The 21,911-nt window shown below is 42.3% G+C and overlaps 2 protein-coding genes across 2 annotated transcripts in view; one reads left to right on the top strand and one right to left on the bottom strand.

Moving 5' to 3' along the window:
* LOC306746706 (tripartite motif-containing protein 16-like) overlaps positions 1-1,320 on the bottom strand; it is a gene marked incomplete at its 3' end in the record, with an annotated part of 1,692 nt that extends 372 nt beyond the window's left edge. Inside the window, exon 1 of the mRNA XM_079229657.1 lies at positions 1-1,320. This exon is cut by the window's left edge and continues 372 nt beyond it. Within this exon, the coding sequence (XP_079085783.1) occupies positions 1-1,302 (1,302 nt within the window). The 5' untranslated portion in view covers positions 1,303-1,320.
* Positions 1,321-8,073: 6,753 nt separating this feature from the next.
* The window catches only part of LOC306746509 (contactin-associated protein-like 4), a gene marked incomplete at both ends in the record, with an annotated part of 59,081 nt that continues 45,243 nt past the window's right edge, over positions 8,074-21,911 (top strand). Inside the window, 2 exons of the mRNA XM_079229431.1 lie at positions 8,074-8,077; positions 16,402-16,512. Of these exons, the coding sequence (XP_079085557.1) occupies positions 8,074-8,077; positions 16,402-16,512 (115 nt within the window). The remainder of the gene's footprint in view (positions 8,078-16,401; positions 16,513-21,911) is intronic.

Here is a 21,911-nt window from a genome sequence, read left to right as displayed (position 1 = left end):
CAGACTCTCTCTACTCAGGACCTGAGGACATCCAGTGAATCTGTCTGGGTGACTAGAATAAGACTGTTGTTCATCCATTAATGTTGCTTTTCTGTTCCCATCAGATAATAACAGATCTGTGTTTGCTGTGTTTGGATCCAGTGTGATGTCACATGAATACTCTAAGAATCCAGCTCTGGTCGTGGGCTCTGGTTGTGACAGTAAAACATCCACTTCAGTCTCCGTCAGTGAGACGTTTGTCCCTTTCTCTCTCAGGACGTCCTGTAGTTCATCTCTGACTTCTGACACAGACGCTGTCAAGTCCTCAAAGTATCTCAGAGGACGGATGTTGATGCTGGATGAGCCTGTAGACTCACTGAGTGGTGACAGTGAGGGGTAGTTGTGGAGAAACTGGTTGAGATCCTCTGTGTGTGAGAGCTTCTGCAGCTCAGCGTCGTTCCTCTTCAGCTCAGTGATCTCCTGCTCCAGCTTCTCCTGAAGCTCTTTGACTCGACTCACTTCAGTTCTCTGCTGGGATCTGACCTGCTGCTTCACATCAGAGCTTCTGTTCTCCAGGAGACGGATCAGCTGGGTGAAGATCTTCTCGCTGTCCTCCACTGTTTTATCAGCAGATAGATTGACGGCCTCCACCTCCTGATGAAGCATCTTCACGTCTTCCTCTCTGTCCTGGATTCTCTGCTGGATGTTTAGTCGACTCCCCTCCAGCTCTCTCTGCCTCTCGGTCCTTTCTGCTGCAGCTGAGACTGTGTCGTGGCCTTTATGTTCCTCCATTAAGCAGAGGTAACAGATACACTGCTGGTCAGTACGGCAGAAGATCTTCATCACCTCATCGTGACGAGAGCAGATGTTCTCCTGGAGCTTGTTGGAGGGCTCCACCAGCTTGTGTTTCTTTAATTGAGGAACATCAAGATGAGGCTGAAGGTGTTTCTCACAGTAAGAGATCAGACACACCAGACAGGACTTGAAGGCTTTCCGTCTCCTCCCAGTGCAGACATCACAGGCCACATCTTCAGGTCCAGCATAGCAGTGATCAGCAGCAGCAGCTTGGAGTCCAGTCTTCTTCAGTTGCTCCACTAAATCTGCTAACATGGTGTTTTTCAGCAGGACAGGCCTCCGTCTGAAGGTCTTCCTACACTGAGGGCAGCTGTAGAGTTTCTTCCCATCCTCTGTATTCCAGTGGGCGTTAATACAGTTCATGCAGTAGCTGTGTCCACAGGCAATAGTCACCGGATCCTTCAGTAGATCCAGACAGATGGAACAAGAGATGCTTCCCCGGTCCAGCTGAACTCCTTTCTCCGCCATTTCACCTCTCAAAGACAACGAATGCCTGAGTTTCACTTCCTCATAAGCGACTGTACTTGGTTACACCCATCTATTAAACTGTAGATTTGAAGGGGAGGGAACAAGGAAATACAGTCAGAGCGGAGCTCGCTATGTTGTAGAGCAGGAAGAACAAGGAGCGGCTTTAAAGCTGTGGTTCATTCCAGGAAGAGGAAGAGAGAGACACACACAATATAGTTAATATAGTTAATTTCTCAAAAACTGCAACCCTTGTATTTGACTCGATCGCCCCAACTTTGTGTCTTTGTGCCATCCATCCATAGCAAACAGGAGTTATAAAGGAAAGACGCTTATTTAACGTAGTTTACTTCCCCAGTGGTCCTCCTCTCTGCAGACCCACACAAAGCATTTGACTGCATTGAATTTGAATACATTTGCACAGCTCTTGGGAAATTTGGCTTCAGCCGGCGGCTTTATCTCTGTGACAAAAGTCCTTTTCTCTGTTCCACAAGCAGCGCTTCGACCTAATGACATCATTTCAAAAAACTCATCTGTCTTTAAAGAGTTGGACAAACACAGAAATGAGTTTGGGTGGAATGACCCGGCTTCCTGAGGCATTTTTATAAGTCATAGGAGGGTCTTGCATTACCAAACTTCCTACATTATCACTGTGCTGCTATTATCAATAAAATGGCTTTCTGGTTGTCCCGAGAAAATATCACTCAAACAATCCGCAGATTTGAATACGTTTAGGTTATAGTATAGTGTTTTTATTCAGTCATCACATACAAGACATTGAGTAATGCTTATTTACAATCTAGTTAACAAGATGACTGAAAAGGTATATGAAGAAGCATAATGCTTATATATGCCTATCCTAAATTCTTATCAGTTTAGTAACCCTCCAGATAATTAGATACACAAATCTCTATGCATATCTATGGCATCCATCCTATTAGACTCTGTGTTCCGCCTCTGGCTTCAGAAGGTACTACAATGCATGGCGGACCTTTTCCCACAAAGGTGTATGTGCATCCTTTGAACGTCTGGTTGCAGAGTACGACATCCCAAGGAACATTATTTCAGATATTTAAGACTTGCTCTGCTCCTCGGCTGGTGGTTTGATGGATGCTAATGACTTTAATCACGACCAGGATGTCTCAAGGTTATATAACATGATTCAAAAGTATCTCCAGCGCCTCTCTTAATAATCTGAAACGTGCCCGAGAAGAGGAATCGGGATGGATTTAACGGATGAGACCTGGTGGTCAGTACACACATCCTAAATCTGTGGAACACTACAGTATATCATATGTTTTTTCTTCCTGACAGTTGATTGCCATATTTTGGTCCTCTATTTGTGAAACCCCCAAACACTATAATGATGCACTGTAGAGTCTGTTTCAAATAGCAAATCACAGTCTCTGGCAGCCGCCCTCCTCTTGGCCCGCCGTCTAATCCGCTTTCAGGCGAAGGACAGGACTCCACCGTCCCACGGCCGCTTGGGTCAAAGGTGTAACGGCGCACTTAAAACTAGAAGAATTGGGGAATCGTGACTAAAGCGCTATTAAAAAGTTCCTCAAGGTGTGCCAGCCTGCTGGAGTATTATAACAAACTCCCTCTGAGTAAAGCCTTCGTGCTCCACATCTCCATCCCGTCTCCCTTTTGTTTCTAGTATTATTTATCATCATTTTCTATTAGCACTTTATTTATTTAAATATACTTTACATTTTCTATTAGCATTTTTATTTCTTATATACTTTTTCATTTTTTTTATCATTATTTTCTATAAGCATTTTATTTATTTAAATATATGTTTGTATTTTTTATCATCATTTTCTATTAGCATTTTATTTATTCAAACACATTTTTATTTCTTATGTGTCTGTGTTGAAGTTGCTGCGGTTATTATGGCTGTAATTGGTTGATATACTTCTTATTTTGTAACTTTTTTGTGTCTGCATATTCGCGTACACCTCGTGTGTCATTGTCTATCTGCTCATTGTCCAGCAAAGCAAATAAAAACTGTGAATGGAGTTGAAGGGAAATGTCTACATGACGCCCCTTTCTAAGAAAATATCAGCACTTGTTAATTCTTAATGAGCTGAACTCCTTGAGAGGAACATAAACCTGTGGACATAATCTTATTTGTGTACATATATTGTGCTTTTACCAGCAAAAAAAACAAAAACATCCACTGTTTTCCATGATTCATGAGACTCTGGAGTCTCTGACGGCGAGAAGAGGAAGCTGAGAAGGAGCAGACTCTCATATTTCCTCTTTAGTGTCATTTATGAAAATGTGTGTTGGGAGAAGGCGAGCCCTGAAGGCGATGGAGTCAAGGCTGCGTTACGGCGGCAGCGGCCGTCAGTCAGAAACCCAGATTCATAAACCCGGGAACAGGAAGTTGAGTGATAAAGATGAGGCCTGCAGTCCATCCATCTCAAGTTTGTGACCGGTTGATATTCACTGAAGGCCGTTCCCTCTGGCTCTCTCTCCCTTTAACACACACTCATTCATCACGTCGCCTCGGATGTCGAACTCTTCCCCGTCACTCCGTCACTCGGCATCCCCGTGTCCTGGTGTGCACTGAGCAGTGGCAGACCGTGCATTTTCTACCTCGGCCTGCAGTCTGATATCGTATACTGAATACGCATGACGGCATGTTCGGCTGAGGTGAGACCTGACCTCTGACCTCACGATGAAAGACGCTAAAAAAACAAAGTGAATTGATTATTATCAAAGTAACTAACGTTACTAGTTATAGATCAATATGTTTTTACCATGAATCCACCTCTTTTGGAGGAAGATGATCTTGAAGAAATGAGGATGGCGATAATGGAAAGGAAGAAGGGTGGACACAGAAGAAGGATATGATGATGATGATTATGATGATGCCAAAGAAGTAGCAGATGGGGTAGGTCATGGAGAGGAATATGATCATGATGGTGATGATAAGCTGAAGACAAATAATAATAATCATACGGTGATGATGATGAAAGATAATCTCGAGTTTCAAGTCTTCTTTAATACAGCGTGATGTTCATTTAGTAAATTATGGTCATTTAGAGTCAAACAGACCATAAAGCAGGGGATGCTTTAGGGGCGGGGCTACAAGGTGATTGACAGTTGATACCAGAGCCGTCTACGTCGCTCCTTCACATTACAAATATGGTAACTTCCTGTTCACTGGTTGCAAAAATAACGTCCGTAATCCAAGATGGCGACGGACAAATCGCCGAAACTCAACATAGTTGAACTGTCTCCCTCATTGGTTGCACAGAGTTCCTCCTCCTGACACATTTCCTCATTGCATCGCCCAAGATGTTGCTTAAGTTCCTGTCCAATTGATCCAGCAACCAGGTAGAAAGGTCAATTAATCACTGCCGTTCCTACTTATGTTATATGATTGTACCGCTGCTGTTAAAAACTTGTGATTTATCTGGTTGACTTCTTCTGCCACTCAGAGCCATATGCCGCTTACAGAATTCAGTAAACTAATCTCTTACGTCGGTAGAATCTATTTCCGAGGCGCCTCTGGAGGAGTCCTGGGCCTGATTTAACAAAACATGCACTTACTGGAGCCGTCTTCATCTTCTTCTCCACTGTAACCCGCCATCTGTTGGCTCTCACGCCGCAGGCTGCCACCGGGGATAATGAGATCATTGGTGAGATGTGAGTGCAGGTGAAGTGTTATTGGTATTAGAGGCCGCGGCTGACATTGAACACAGCGGAGGCGAAGCTGAGTGGAAGCCGCGGCGTCAGGACGCAACAGAGATGAGCTACCTGGCAATTTAATGACTCAGTTAATGAGATGGAAGAGACGGCTCAGAACCAGGAGGGCGCACCTGCAGTTCCTCCAGCGCCTCAGGAACTTTCTCCCCTCGTCATCTTGGTTTTTTACGGGGTTTTCGGGTCAGATGCAGAGCAACAGGGATTCAATGACACATCGACAGGTTACAAGAAACATTGTTTTTCTCATTCATCTCTTTTGTGCAGAAATGTGCAAACGTGTCCACGTTGTGTGAGGTATCGTCTGAAAGATGCAAGGCAGATGAAGACATTAACTTACCTCGTGACAGCATGATGTGTTGGTGGCGTGTAATGTGCCGCCAGCAGGGAAACAATGTAACGTTTAGCTGAAGGTTCAGGCAACAAAACCACATAAAACATGGTTGGTCGAAAATGTACTAAAACGTCAAAACAGTAAAATCAATAAAACCTCTATATTAATTCATATTATTTCTAATATCTATTCCATATTGCTGTCTCCTTGATTGCCAAAACCCATATTTTTAAATAAAACACTTGAAAACAGCATTTCGTCTCGGTTAGAATTTACCTTCGCCCGATATAATTTTCTTTCTTCTGATTTGATCCTAAATGCATCTTAATGTATAATGCAGCCTCCGGTAAGCAGGACTGTGCTGCCCACCGCCTGCTGGCGGCTCAAACGCGTCTCCAACACAACTCAACAGCGCTCTGGGACTCCTCTGGGACTTGGACACTGGTCTCCTCTGGGACTTGGACACTGGTCTCCTCTGGGACTTGGACACTGGTCTCCTCTGGGACTCAGACACTGGTCTCCTCTGGGACATCGGACACTGGTCTCCTCTGGGACATCGGACACTGGTCTCCTCTGGGACTTGGACACTGGTCTCCTCTGGGACTCAGACACTGGTCTCCTCTGGGACTGGGACACTGGTCTCCTCTGGGACTGGGACACTGGTCTCCTCTGGGACTTGGACACTGGTCACCTTTGGGACTCAGACACTGGTCTCCTCTGGGACTGGGACACTGGTCTCCTCTGAGACTGGGACACTGGTCTCCTCTGGGACTCGGACACTGGTCTCCTCTGGGACTCGGACACTGGTCTCCTCTGGGACTCGGACACGGGTCTCCTCTGGGACTTGGACACTGGTCTCCTCTGGGACTGGGACACTGGTCTCCTCTGGGACTCGGACACGGGTCTCCTCTGGGACTTGGACACTGGTCTCCTCTAGGACTCGGACACTGGTCTCCTCTGGGACTCGGACACTGGTCTCCGCCAAGAGCGGAGCGGTTAAAAAAGTGGGTGTCCAGCGTTGAGGGAGGTCGGCTACGATCTTTCCTGCAAGCCTTCAGGTCCTGGAGGGACGATGCAATCTGCTTGTTGTAGGTCAATGATGACGGAGGAGGGGAGGAAGGTACTAGATTACTAGATGATGGAGGGTAAGAAGTGACCATCATTGTTTCTGGCAGGTTGAACTTCTTCCTCTGTATGTTTTTGATGAAAAAGCTGATGTTCGCTTGAGATGTGAACTCTATTTAAATATATACAGTATATATATAGATATAGATAATACTATTTAAAGAAAATTGTCATTGTCACCATACATTTCTCACTGCTTTACAGGAGCAGCTATAAATATGCAAAGTTCTGCTTTATGCATATTTCACAAACTACAGCATAAATATTGCACATCTTACACAGTAAGTAGGATACCAGGCTGTGTTCTTTATTCAACATAAACCATGTGGTTATTGCTTTTTTTGTTTTTTTACACGCTGATACCGTACCAACAAACATACCCCAAACAATTGCAAACATCCACTTTTAGGAACTGTACCAGTTGTTCAGTACTTTGCTTAAAGGCTGTCTCATTTCTTTAAGAAGATGTCCCAACGTCTGGAGCACCTCAGGTGTAGATCAGAGGTGGTGACGTTTAGGAGTCTGTCTTCCAAAGAGAGTGTCTGGCTTCAGTTCCCCGAGTCAGCAGGCCTCTTCTGAAATGTGCGACACTGAACTCCTGCCAACTCCAAGAGCGCTGATCAGCAGCTCCGTCTGTGAAACACCGCTTCAGCAAATCAGAGAAACGGAGGAGATTACGAGCGCAGAACCTTTATGTTTAGATTCTGTTCTTAACGTTTCCTCGGTGCAGAAGACGCAACACGAAGCCGTAATGAACAGCAGGACCACTGAAATGATCACTGACCTGCACACACACACACACACACACAGTCTGTCTTTGATGTGTGTATAATTCAGGCTGCTGCAGTGCCAGTAAAGGCTAAACGAGCGCACGCGGTGTGCATTGTACAGACCCTGCATGCTCCAGAGACCAGCTGGCCTCCGCAGCACGGGGGAAGAGTTGCAGTGTTTTTGAGAGGTTTTTAGGCTCCGTGTGCATTTTTTGTTCCTCGAATGTGTTACATAGTTATTTTACCTGTGATTTTGCTGAATGGAAGAGCCTGAAGCTGTTTGTCTGAGTCTTTGCCCAAATGGTAAAAAAAAGAGAGAGAAAAAAGTCCCCTGCTGTGTCGAAAATAAACCTGTTCAAGTTTTTATCGTTAGCTAATAGCTACCAGCTATTTTAAAGCATATCATGTTGGATTTAGTGTTTTAACGAGTCTCATGTTTTTTTAAAATAATGAATATTGAACAGTGACCAAAAAAAAAGAAGCTCTTCAGCCAGCGAACAAAAAACTTTGTTGCTATTTTCTATTCACACGCCGTTCCCCTTGAAATGCCTTGTGTCTAGGGCACAATGTCAGTCGTATTTTTTCCCGCCAGTTTAGCGTTTAATAGTTGTCACTTTTTCATCACAAGCCAGATTCTGTAACCTTTCCAACGCCGCAGATGTGGATGTTTGTGAAGATGAGATGAAAGTTAAAGCTGGCATATGCAGAGTATAAAGGATCTGCTCCTCTGATGATCAAAAGAGAAGAATGGTCTGTAAAGTTTAGTCTGAGTTGATGTTAAAAACACAGTAAATACAGTGAAAAACTGTGGAACTGATAAAGTTTGTAACTATGGGTAATTTCTTTTCTAATCTAATCTGAAAGTAGACACAAATTGCCTTATGAACTGATTTAAAGTTAGCTCATTAAGGAGATTTTGAAGGGCTTTTTTTTTGTAATTCAGCTTTAGAGTGTCTTGATTGTCATTGAGGGACATTTTGAGGTGGTCTACTATTAATTTAAAGTGTAATTAGTTTGTAATGATGGGTCATTTCCTTTCTAATCTTATCTGAAATTAGACATAAATTGCCTCATCAGCTGATTTGAAGTCAGCTCATTAAGGAGATTTTGAAGGGCTTTTATTTTGTAATTCAGCTTGAGAATGAATGTCTTGATTGTCATTGAGGGACATTTTGAGGTGGTCTACTATTAATCTGAAGTGGAATTAGTTTTTAACTATGGGTCATTTCCTTTCTAATCTAATCTGAAATTAGACTTTTAAATAAACTAAACAGACAGCATCCCTATTATATATATATATATATATATATATATATATATATATATATATATATATATATATATATATATTCATATATGAAAACACCCAAAATGAACACTGCAAGTGAACTTCTTGATTACTTTAGGAGAATATTTTAAACAGCATTTGTATAAGAATGTGAATTTGTATAGAAGCGGTTGATCACTGTAACCTTGGTCACTATAAGAGGTTTCCAGTGTACAATCTAAATAACATGGTTGTATTTGCTCTTGCATAAAGTTTAAAGTGTAGTTAGTGCTGCTTCAAAAAGAGACGTCGTGAGGAAGAGAGCAGTCTGCCATAAACTTTAGTAAATCTATAAACTCGTGGAGTTCAGGTGGTGGAACAAGAATCCTTTCCCAAGGTACTTGTGTTTTCAATGCCCTTGTCCTCATTTAGATGGGTGAGGCAGTGAGTACACTTAGGACATGCATCAGCGAACACAAGAGCAGAACCAACAGGAAAGACTTCTAACTTTTTTGCCAATGCTTACGATTTCCTGCATTAAGTGGAGACACTTTTACTGCCTTAAAATTCTCCACCATGCAGAAGGTCAGGACCTCCCACCAGGGGACGAGACTAACAACACTTTCGGCTCAGAGCAGCAGCCAGGTGTATTTTTAATCTGTCTACAGTTGCACATATCAAGAGGGACATAATCAGGAACTTGAGCTTGTATTTATTATTCCCCGGTGTCATTTCTGACACCAAGAAACTGTGTGAAATCTGTTTTGTCATCTTATGGTACGTGTTGCAAGCAAGGAGCATACAAAGCTATTACTCTGTTGGCAGAATGAACAGGTTGTTCCTGTTAGAGATGTCTGGACAGCATAATGCATGCTGCATCGATGTTAAAGTCAATCTGCAAGTTGGCATCCACAGTCTCAAATGAAGGAGCAGAGGAATACAGGACTGCATCATCAGCATACATGCGTTACATCACATGAACGTATATTAGAAAGAGTAGAGGCCCCAAATTAGACCCTTGTGGAACACCCTTTTTCAAGTCAATAGGATCAGAAACAACCTGACATTGCATGCAGCCTCTTAAATAACCCATCCTATAAAATCTGCACAATATAATGCAAAACCTCTGCAATGAATACTGCCATTTAGTCAATGGGGTGTCAACAGGCTGACTACATAATACAGTCCAAAACAATATTCCAACTAAAAAGTGAAAAAGTTTTTGAAATCAACAAACTGCATTTGTACTGTCAGTGTTTGTGTGATTGTATCCACGCCTTGTGCAGCATGCATACTGTATATTTTACACAAACAGTAGATTGACTACTCACTGACATTTTTTGACTGGATGAGCTTCTGAGCGCTCGAGTCACAAACTGTCAGATGAAGGGCTAGACACATTGTTTTCCAGCCTCCGGGCCGAGGGCGTGCCGATCCTCACAGCTCAGTAGCTGTTTGACAGACAGCCGGAGAGGCGTGCTGGGAGGAAGTCAGACAGGTCAGTGCAGAAAGAAAAAAACACACAACCCGTCTGATGAAGTACAGCTCGACAAAATATCACACCAAGTCAAATCAGTGCCCCATCCTTGTCAGCCAAGCAATGTCTCAAAAAGCCTGCAGAAACCATCTCCGTAGCAATTTTTCTTTTATAATTAGAATTCACATCTCAGACTGAGACTGACTTACCAAACTAGAATTAACACCTCAGAGTTATTTGTCTACGCCGACCAGTCAAGTTGTAATCGTAGACTGTGTATAAGAAGTGGAAGTAATCATTGAGATGTCACCTGTTGGTTTGTGGACGTTTTGAAGCCTTGAGTTCAGCGTTTTAGTCGTTCTTGGGTTACGGCCGACGCCATCTTGGCTTTCTTGCAACCAGTGAACAGGAAGTGACCATGTTAGGACTGAGGAGTGACGTAGAGACGCCGTACACGTCTCTGGTGTCGACCTGTCAATCACCTTGTAGCCCCGCCCCTAAAGCATCCCCTGCTTTATGGTCTGTTTGACTGTAAATTACCATAATTTACTAAATGAGCATCATGCTGTATTGAAGAAGACTTGAAACTAGAGATTGAGACATAAACTCATGTTTACAATGTTTACTGAGGGAATAAATCAAGAGAAGTAGAGTCATTTATATAGACTTCTATACAACCAGAGGAGTCACGCCCTGGTGGTCAGGAGAGAGAACGCAGCTTTAACACATGAAGCATAGACTTCTATACAACCAGAGGAGTCACCCCCTGGTGGTCAGGAGAGAGAATGCAGCTTTAATACATGAAGCATATACTTCTATACAACCAGAGAAGTCGCCCCCTGGTGGTCAGGAGAGATAATGCAGCTTTAATACATGAAGCATATACTTCTATACAACCAGAAAAGTCACTTCCGCATTGGTTTCACTTTTCAGAACCGGAGGTTGCCTTCTGGTTGCAATTCACATCCATGTCTGTCCAAAATGTCATAATTCATAATTTGTGTGAACTTGTTTTAATTAGCATGTACATTCTTAAGTTATGGCCAACGTGTTTTGCGGGGTCAATGTGACCTTTGACCACCAACATTGAATCAGTTGTCCTTGTGCCTGACGTGCCAGATCTGAACAAATTCCCTCCAGTTCTCGTCTTCAAGACAATGGACCGGACGGACGGACTGAAACATAATGCCTCAGGTCACGGCTATTGCTGGCACAGAGGCATTAAAATGTAATTACCTGAACACAACATGTGACAGAACAAGACGTATACGAACTTTAAGATGTATTATTATTATTAATTTTATTTATTGAATAGATCATGTAATAGCTGTAAAGTCTTCAGTAACTTTCTCCGAGAAAAGGAGGAGGACTTCATTCTGAGTGCTCTCAGGCACTCAGAATGTCACTTTGGATAAAAATGGCATTTATAATACCAAGAAATGTCAAATGTAATGTAAATGTACATCGCATGCACTATTCATGCTGCTCTCTCACTCTCACTTTATTCTTATATTACATTTAAAATGTAATGAGTGCATCCGAGGAAGGGAAAAGGCATGTATTTCCTTTCTGTATAATCAGATTTTAAAAAGAGATTCAGAAAATGTCCCTTATTTGCATTCTTAATACAAATGTACATATTTAATTGGAAGAAAGAACGGCCTTCGCTCCTCTTGGTCGGACCGGGGATCGAGTCTGTGCAGGTTTTGCAAAGAGATAATTAATTTTGAAGGACACGATCAGACCTTGGTGTGATTACTGCGCTCAGAGATGCACTGCTTGAAGGTAACATCGCCGTGAGAGACGCCCACCGAGCAGCATTGAACTCTCTGTGTGTCCAAGACCCTCAAAGAGCTCTGAACCTGTAAATCTCCAGATCGCTGTGTTTATTGAAGCGGAGGAAGATGCTCACGGCTTGATTTAATCCGAAATGTTGCGGATACCGTTCTGTTTCAGTGGACGGGTAGATATCTGAATGAGAGGATGCTGGTGAAGCTCGCTCTGCTGGATGAACTGTGATTAACACGTGTCGTGAGTGCGCAGTGGACTTGTGAGGGTTTCTCCGAGCTGTCAAACTCTCAGAGTTTTGGACGTGAGAGCTGACGCGGTGAAGACGACTAATTATTCACAGTATCTCAGAGCTGACACTCCTTCTGAACTGCTTCTACAGTGCGTTAAAACTGTCTCTGCATGCGAAAAAATAACCGTCACAGAAAATATTAATCTGGAAAATGAGTTTCACAATGGACTCAGTGTTGGATTTTGTTGAGTGAGTAAAGCAACAGCAAGAGTCAAAGCTATCTTTGAAATACAACTATAAGGAACAAGCATATGAGCCACTATGTATTTAGACTGTATGTAAGAAGTGCATGTAGTCACCGTGAAGTCACTCATTGGTTTGTGGACTTTGGTTTTGAGCCTCAAGTTAAGCTCTATAACCGTTGCCATCTTTTGCAACCAGAAGTGACCAGTGAGAGCTAAGTGAAACCAGACACTTAAAAATACACTTTTTGGCGACCACAATGTTACAATGTACCTTAATGAACTGAAAACATACTGTGAAAGAATCAAAGTTGTAAGACCAAAACACGGACAACTCCAAGACGGGATAACAACATATAGAGACCTGTCAATCACCTTGAAGCTCCACCCTAAAGCATCCCCTGCTTTATGGTCTGTTTGACTCTAAATGACCATAATTTACTAAATGAACATCATGCTGTATTGAAGAAGACTTGAAACTAGAGATTGAGACATAAACTCATGTTTACAATGTTTACTGAGGGAATAAATCAAAAGAGAAGTAGAGTCATTTATATAGACTTCTATACAACCCGAGGAGTCGCCCACTGCTGGTCAGGAGAGAGAATGCAGCTTTAACACATGAAGCATATACTTCTATACAACCAGAGGAGTCGCCCCCCTGGTGGTCAGGAGAGAGAATGCAGCTTTAACACATGAAGCATAGACTTCTATACAACCAGAGGAGTCGCCCCCCTGGTGGTCAGGAGAGAGAATGCAGCTTTAACACATGAAGCATAGACTTCTATACAACCAGAGGAGTCGCCCCCCTGGTGGTCAGGAGAGAGAATGCAGCTTTAACACATGAAGCATATACTTCTATACAACCAGAGGAGTCGCCCCCCTGGTGGTCAGGAGAGAGAATGCAGCTTTAACACATGAAGCATAGACTTCTATACAACCAGAGGAGTCGCCCCCCTGGTGGTCAGGAGAGAGAATGCAGCTTTAAGGCACTTCCCCATTTGCTTTACTTTTCAAAACCAGCGGTAGCTACATGGTTACCAACAATGCTTCCTCGTCTTAGTGGCTATATTGCGTAGTTATTAGAGCAAGGCTATAATATACATAGGTGTGTATTTCTAATGCAGAGCTTGAGACAGTTCTGAGCTAATGCTAATGTTAGCAAGAGGAAAGCCCTTTTCGCAGTGATTGTTCAGTTGATAGAAGACATGTTTGTAGTGTTTTATAAATCTATTAAAATGTCTCAGATATATTAGCCATACAGGTATTCACCTATAATTATGCCATCTGTTTTAAAGGGAGTTTGGAGTGATGCAATAACTTAAATGCACGTCTAGAATAAATGAGAGCTTTTGAGGAAATGAGCATTGTTTTAGTACCTTAAACAGCATTAATCCAATTTTCTCCTGGTCGCGTTGCAGAATTAGCTGTTAGCTCCAGCGATCTGGTCCGAGCACCAGACCATAATAAGAAGAGTGGATTATTCTGCACTGAAGCGGCAGAAAAATAAACGCCTGCTCCAAGGTATGACAGCTCACACCGTTTATGTGCGTCAAAGGCTGTCTGATGAAAAGTGCATTAGTTTGTTCAACTCTGTGATCAATACTTTGGTCATAAGTTTGACATTTGTTTCGAGCTTCAGATTGCGACCCGGCTGCTGATGGAGGTGCAGACTGAAAGAAAATGCAGCGTTTTATTACGCTTATAATTCTTCAGAGAAGAAAAGTGTGCAGTTTTGTTTTTCTTCTTCAAAATCCCGTGTGGCTGATCAATAATGTGTCTTCTGTGTGGTAAAATGACAGGATGAAAATGGACACTGTATTGTGCTTTTTTTTTTTATATGATGTATTTTATTAAAACTGTCAAAAGGAAAACAATTGGACCAATAAATTCAATTAAGTTTGAACAAAAGCCAGCTCTCAGGAGTGAATCTTGAAAAATAATTCAACGACGATATTCAAAAGGGACGCTGTAAAGCCCCCGGGGGTCTGCAGAAAGATCTCTTCTGATAACTCACAGGCTTCCTTCACTATAAGTCATCAGTGTTCAGCAGGTAGAGTCCAACATGTATCTCAGCTTCTTGGTGTCTCGGGGACTCCGCTGGTTTCAGTCTGCGACCCAAACTCAATGGAAGTGAATTAGTATTCTGTTTTGGGAAATCCTCCATTTTTTCACAGAAAATACCTGAAATGAAGACGGCTTTTTAAACAGCGAGTAACGAGGTGTTTGCATGGAAAACAAAAAGCAGGAAAAGTGTCACGAACGTCTCAATAACTCAACACTTTTGGGACACGAACACCTCGAATGCCGGTCTCATGGTTGACTTTCCTTTGCATTGTTGTCACGGTGCCGACACACAACGCAGAGGCCGTCTTTCTGTGAGAACAGGTGTTGTGTGCATAACCATATAATTTTCCCTGGACAGAAAACTACTTTTTTTTATGAAAAGCACAGTGAACACGTTACTTACTTTTAATAACAAATAGATTTCTGGAGCGTGAAAACCATTTCTGCCTCTGCCACTTGAACGGAGACTCACAAAGACATCGATTATGGCAGAGAACTATATTGATGTGTTTATTTTTGTAGTTTACATACATTTATCTGTAAAGACGGGCAACCGACAAAACATTTTTTTATTTTTTTTATCCTTTTTTCTGTGATGAGATTGTTTTGGATCATATTTGGGGCTGAAAATAGGATATAAAGTGCGACAGCCCTCTGGCCTGTTTGCTCTTCTCTAATTGGTCGGTGGTGATTCGGTCTGACTGGGAGCAACTGGGCCCAGTGCTCCCAGTCACCATGAGAGCTGCAGCCTGTGGTCTCATGTCTCCATGTGCTTATCAATTATCATTTTCCTCTCACATGCATTCACTTACACCACACCGGCTTTACTGCCAGTCGCATCTTATCTCTTTTTGCAATATAATTGATGTTAATTAAATCAAGTGCATTTAAAAATATGTGCATCTGGTGAAAAATACAACACACACGGAAATATTTATTTAAATAAAACTCATTAAATTAGATTTTCTTTCAGTTCTCTGCAAACTGAAGTGACCCATGGAGCCTTAAACTGAATGCTCCTCTAGATAATGGCTATCTCCTCCATCGCCGAGAGGGAAATATCTCTCGAGAGCGGCGATATCTCCTGGAGAGATTATATTAATGAAGGATCTTCAGCCGTCTTTACTTTGTTTAGTGGAGATTTAATCACACTTGATATTGGATTCCTGCCATGTTCAGGCAACTTACTCACAAGGTTTGACTTTGGTTTCTCTTTCATGCGACTTTCATTGTGTCTTTTTGTTCATTGTCGTGTTACAATAACTGAGCCATTAAGATGATTAAAGTTATATGAGTCTAATTAGAATAGTACAAGTTCTTACATTATATAAATATTTGATGATATTTGAAACTTATTAAACCTAATTCATGACTTCATTGTGAAAAGTGAGTCTTGTTTGTGTTTTAGTCAGGTGACGCACTCTTAAAGCATTTGTGAAATGTGCAAAATTAGTAAAAGCTGGAGTACAGACGAGCTGTAGAGTTGTTTTTTATACGTTAATATCCAGATCTGTGCAAAAACACACATCGAGAGCACCTCCCGATGCAACAGAGAATAGTTTATTATAAACTCTGCACGCCGAGTCGACACTTGAAAGGTTTCTTCTTTCTGTCAACGGAAAAATAAATGTCTTTTAGAGAATGAGATTGATTAATAACGAAAGTCTCTGACGTTTGTTCTGCAATAAATCTTTGATTTCCCCCATTATTCCCTCATGTGGTGCCATCTGATATTAATATTGATCTGCTTTAACGTTCATCTCCCATTCTTTGGTTCATTTAAATGTTGCATGCTGTGCTACTGAATGCAGGAAAACATGCAAACACATTCAGTCAGGACTCCATGAACCAGGGAAGGATTTAACATTACAGAAGTACCATCTCTTGTAAACAAAAAACTAACGTTACATATTCTCACATTGCTTATTAAAGTGTGAGATCTTGAATACACAGATTTTTGTATTTGCAGAATTTGTTGTAGTAAACCTTGTTTTGTTTCCTTCTGTCCTGTGCTTCACTTCAAACTGTCTGTTTCCTTCTGTCCTGCTTCACATGTGTTTTTCTGTTTTCTTGTCCTGTCCTTCAGAGGCGTGTCACAGTCCGCTGGTTCCCAATCTGCCGCCGCCGTCCTTCAGAAGCTCCTCCCAGCTGTCGGGCAGCCACGGGCCGAGCTTCGCTAAGCTGAACCGCAGAGAAGGTGAGTGACGATGAAAATCCATCATCATCATCATCGGGGTCGATGGCTACGGAGTCCTTGAGGGGAAAAAGGTTAAAAAAAAACAAAAAAACTCATTGTAGTCAATGCACTTCCTGGTCAGTTCAGCGAGCGTTTTTCTACTTGTGTACAAAGTACATCTTTTTCAAAAAAAGTTCACTTTTTAAAACCTTTTCCCCTCTAAGTCATCTGGGGCTCTGTACATATGCAATGTTTTATGGTTAATAAATATTCGCGGTGGGCTCGTTTCCTTTGCCTCCATACTGTTTGACTAACAGTTTGTTCATGTGTCTCATCTCATTCATTGGTTTCTTTTTATTGAACCGATTGCTTTCATTGTTTCATCTATTGTACAGTTTTTTAACAGGGTTTACATTTTATTAGTTTGTCTCGTTTTATTGGGCCTCACTGTTGAGCTTTCTGTTGTTGTATTGCCTTGTTTTGGGCAGTTTAAAGCTGTTTGTCAACTCTGTTTTTAAAGGTGCTACATGAATACAGTTATTATTATCACCTATCTTAGCCTCACATCACATCCGCGGGGTAATCAGTGGTCCACTAGGCTCCACATGGCGTACACATCGTCTTTTTGCGTGTCATTGAACGCCACGCCGTTTGCTTATTCAACAAAACAGATCATTTTGGGAAAAACATTAAGTGCGTTAACTGAGTACATGTAAGGAAGCAAGGAAGCAAGGGAACAGGAAAACACTTACATCACTAACATAACTTATAAAGACACAAGAGCACTTTCGGACTAAGCAGTTATATGCTAGCAGGTTAGCATTAGCAGGCAATAATCCTGGACTTTGTGTCCAGGGGTTCTGCATGTTTGATCCTCTCTGTGAGTTTAGAGATGGGCTTTATCTTCTGTATAGACGTAAACTCCACTAGTGCACACAACACGCCTCAGTGGCAGCAGACTGTGTTGAGAGAGAATATAGTAGTGAAGCTAATGTTCATTTTCTAGATTAAAATAAATGAAGCGTTATCACAGTAGTTGACGGATCATCAGGGAACTGGCAGGATGTTGCTGTCAGGCCGGCCGCCTCTCCATCAGCTACACTCCCCTAGTATTCATATAAAATTTAGCATTTCAACATCAATAAATTACTGCTGCGATCTTGTCCTCCTTTCTTCTCACTCTTTTTTATTATTGTTATTAGTTTAAAAGCCCAGAGTATGCAGATAAAACAAGCAGCGGAGGGAAGCTCCCCTCTGCTTCTGTTGTGGTGTGTTGCAGCAGCACTGCCCTGCAGGACACACACACACACACACACACACACACACACACACACACACACACACCTACACACACACAGCTGGACTCTTGACAGACACCTGACCAGGTGAATGATGGACAGACGGATACAAACCCGCCACAGCGCTGTGGCGGTTGGATCGGATGTGCTGACACGGCGCTTTTCAGGAAACACACACTCTGTTTTTTTTGGTGCGTCGTGTGGAGAAGAGCCGGCCGATAAACACTCGAACGAGAGACAAGAATCAGACGGGAGCGCTCTTTGTCTTCAACACAAAAGAGGATCTGAATGGTTTTCACCACCTGGGAGACAGTACGTGTGTGTTTGCTCACAGCTTTTGCCATCACACACACACACACACACACACACACACACACACACACACACACACACACACACACACACACACACACACACACGCTGTGCTCCTTCACTTCAGTCAACCTGCAGATCTGAGTTCAAGCTGCGTCATCAAGGATCGGATGCTTCTGAACGGCAAAACACAAGTGTGTGTGTGTGTGTGTGTGTGTGTGTGTGTGTGTGTGTGTGTGTGTGTGTGTGTCTGCACGGAAGAAAGATGGAGAAGCAAAGTGATGAAGAACTGTTGGAACGAGATGGAAACTGAGAGGAAGGACAGCGAAGACACTTTTTGCAAGAAAACAACCTAAAGATTCTCTAAAATGTAAAAAGAAACACCAGCATTTGAAGCAAAAGATACAAATAAAAACTGACTTTCATAGGAATAAATGAGGAGTAACCTTTCATGAGATATCATACCAACCGTCGTATCAGGATAGGCCGACCAGGTGGGAAAGCATTGTTCATGCATTGTGCACACAGTCTCTTAAAGATGCATCTAATTTGCAAACAAAGTGCCCTATAGATATGAAATATAAATTGCACACTCAATGTTGCATAATAAGTGTTCATATGTCGTCACAATAACAAATTGCAGTTTAATAAAACTGTATTAGACTGATCAATAAACTTTTTTTTTTAAAGCAAAAAAACAGATTAACAAAGTGCATCAATGTAAAAAAAGAAAACCGCTTTAATTCCTGATTCCCGGCCGTTCCCTGTAGGAATCACTGGCTGAATTAAAAGCTCCCCGGTCCTCTGGTCTCCTCTGCAGCCGCTCTCTGAGGAGTCGCCGCATTCAGAGTTAATTTACCAGCAAAATGAGCAGAGACTGGTGAACGCACACGGCTCTGCTAGGAGAAGCTCTGCAGCAGCCGTGCTGCACCGTTAACCTGAGCATTGTTCATGAAGAGCTTGTAGAATACGACGCGCACGCTTTTCCCATGTTGGAATCTTTTTTTAAACAAGTGGGCTATTTTTTTTCATAGTGAATCACTTGAATTATAAATTACAAGGCCTGTGTGTTTCTAACTGTCTCGCAGTGTTTGTAGAGTCCTAAAGGTTTCTTCTTTTTTCCCCATGAAAGGGTTTTTTTCAGTTTTCTTTAGGTCGTTTTTCCTGATCCGATGTGAGGTCCTGGGACAGGGATGTCATATGTGTAGAGATGTTAATGCCCTCTAAACCAAATGTGTAATATGTGCTTTTCCTATAGAAAATAAACCGAATTGAATTGAAGAGAGTTTTGTAGCTTAGAGGGTCCTTTAATCAGAAGGATCGCGGTCGGATCCCTTTTGTCTGCGCAGCAAACCCCTAGTTGCTCCCCGGGGCGCTTTACATCCCACATGCTGAGGATGGTTTACATTCTCCTGCATGTACCTCTCAGTGTATCATCATTCAAATTAAGTTTTAAGAAAGTATGTAGATGAAGATTTGGAGCAAATTCAGCTGGAAGCAACACAGCCTCGTTTTCTTCCACAAAACCTACTTTCAATCAGGAGAGACGAGTCAGATGCAGAGAAGATAGATGTGTGTTATTAACAGATTGATTGACAGAGATGGGGAGGTGGAGCGGCGCGGGCAGCAAGACAATATGCTGACGATGTCATTGTCTCGTTGTGCCGTCAGCTCTACCAGCTCCGTGCGCTGCAGAGTGGGTTTGTTCTGCAACAGTTGATATCCAGACATGAAATACAAGACGGCTTCTGTTTATTCAACATTTGCAGAGGGAATTTAATCACAATTTTAATGCAGGCAGACAGACACTCGGGTACAACTTTGATTCACTAATCTCTGGCAGTGCAGCAGTGAGTCATCCACGCTGGGAACCAAAGGGTACATCGGCCCGAGGAGAGGAAGTCGCTCCTCTGGCGACTTAGACGTCGGCTCCAAAAACGTTGACTTCCAACACGGAGAGTTAAACCGAGCTAAATGGTTTTATGGCCCCAACCATTTGAAGGGACATTAAGCATGAAAAAACTACTTTTTTTTGTATTTTTTAGCATTTTGCATTGGGTGTCTTTAATAAATAGCATTCTGCAAGAAAATAACATGTTTTTTTAGAATTCTCAAAAAAAGTGCAGTTTTCAGATGGAGGTTTTGCTCGCCTGCCATCGAAACCAAGTTTCAAGTTTTTCCACATCTGATTCCTCCAATGTGCTTTGTGGAGGAACATTTTAAATTCATAAGCACAATTTGAGTCTATGCTGTATGTTTTCCTCCAGGCGTAACTCTGCTGATACCAAGAGGCTCAGTTGGCAGAGGGCCCGGGCTCCAGAAGTTCTGTTCTCACAGAACTTTGGAACAAGATGGTTCTATAATCTACGGCTGTCACTACAGAGGGAACGGCATAGCGACAGAAGGATGACACTGATAGGGTCTGCGGTTGTCATTATTAATTAGAGATTGGTCTTCAAAGTGAGCAGTCATCTCTTTTAAATATGGAGAAAAGTTTTAATGAAATGAAAAACACAGCTACTTCAATGTAATAGTATGAATTATGGCCTGTTATGATTTATAATACAGAAGGGTTTTACAGTGGATTTTCTTTTTTGTCCATCCTTCTGAGGACATCTTGTCCTTTGCGTCTTCTCAAGACAGTTTTAGGGTTAGTTTAGTTCTGCTTTGCTCAAGGCTCTCACCTGCTTTTGCAACCGGGAGAATAACGGATGTTACGCCTGCAGGATGACATGATGGATGTGAGGGCAAATGGTGGTTGTTGGGGTCAAATCCAGAGACGCTCCAGTGATGAAATGGTTAGGTTTGGCCCCCAAGGAAGTCTATGTTTCATGTGTTAAAGCTAGTACCTCTCTCCTGACTAGCAGGGGGCGACTCCTCTGGTTGTATAGAAGTATATGCTTCATGTGTTAAAGCTAGTACCTCTCTCCTGACTAGCAGGGGGCGACTCCTCTGGTTGTATAGAAGTATATGCTTCATGTGTTGAAGCTGCATTCTCTCTCCTGACCACCAGGGGGCGACTCCTCTGGTTGTATAGAAGTATATGCTTCATGTGTTAAAGCTGCATTCTCTCTACTGACCACCAGGGGGTGACTCCTCTGGTTGTATAGAAGTATATGCTTCATGCGCTAAAAGCTGCATTCTCTCTCCTGGCCACCAGGGGGTGACTCCTCTGTTTGTATAGAAGTATTTGCTTCATGTGTTAAAGCTACTACCTCTCTCCTGACCATCAGGGGGTGACTCCTCTGGTTGTATAGAAGTATATGCTTCATGTGTTAAAGCTACTACCTCTCTCCTGACCACCAGGGGGCAACTCCTCTGGTTGTATAGAAGTATATGCTTCATGTGTTAAAGCTGCATTCTCTCTCCTGACCACCAGGGGGTGACTCCTCTGGTTGTATAGAAGTCTATATAAATGACTCTACTTCTCTTGATGTATTCCCTCAGTAAACATTGTAAACATGAGTTTATGTCTCAATCTCTAGTTTCAAGTCTTCTTCAATACAGCATGATGTTCATTTAGTAAGTTATGTCATTTAGAGTCAAACAGACCATAAAACAGGGGATGCTTTAGGGCGGGGCTACAAGGTGATTGACAGGTGGTTAACGTTGTGAAACGATTAGTTAAAATGAAAAAGTGTGTTAAAATGTGTTAAAATGAAAAAGTCGCTATTTTAAATAACAAACCGTTCTTAGTAAATTTTCTTACGTAAATTATTGATGATCAACGTTACCCGTCCCGCCCTTTTGGTGAGAAAGAGTTGAGCTTCTAGGGAATGAGTTACGTCAGGAATCTCCTCAGAAAGTTAA

This window comes from Taurulus bubalis (genome assembly GCF_910589615.1).
Source record: "Taurulus bubalis genome assembly, chromosome: 14".
Classification (NCBI taxonomy): domain Eukaryota; kingdom Metazoa; phylum Chordata; class Actinopteri; order Perciformes; family Cottidae; genus Taurulus; species Taurulus bubalis.
The sequence above is the reverse complement of the archived record's forward strand: the minus strand, read 5'-3'. Positions and strand labels throughout refer to the sequence as shown.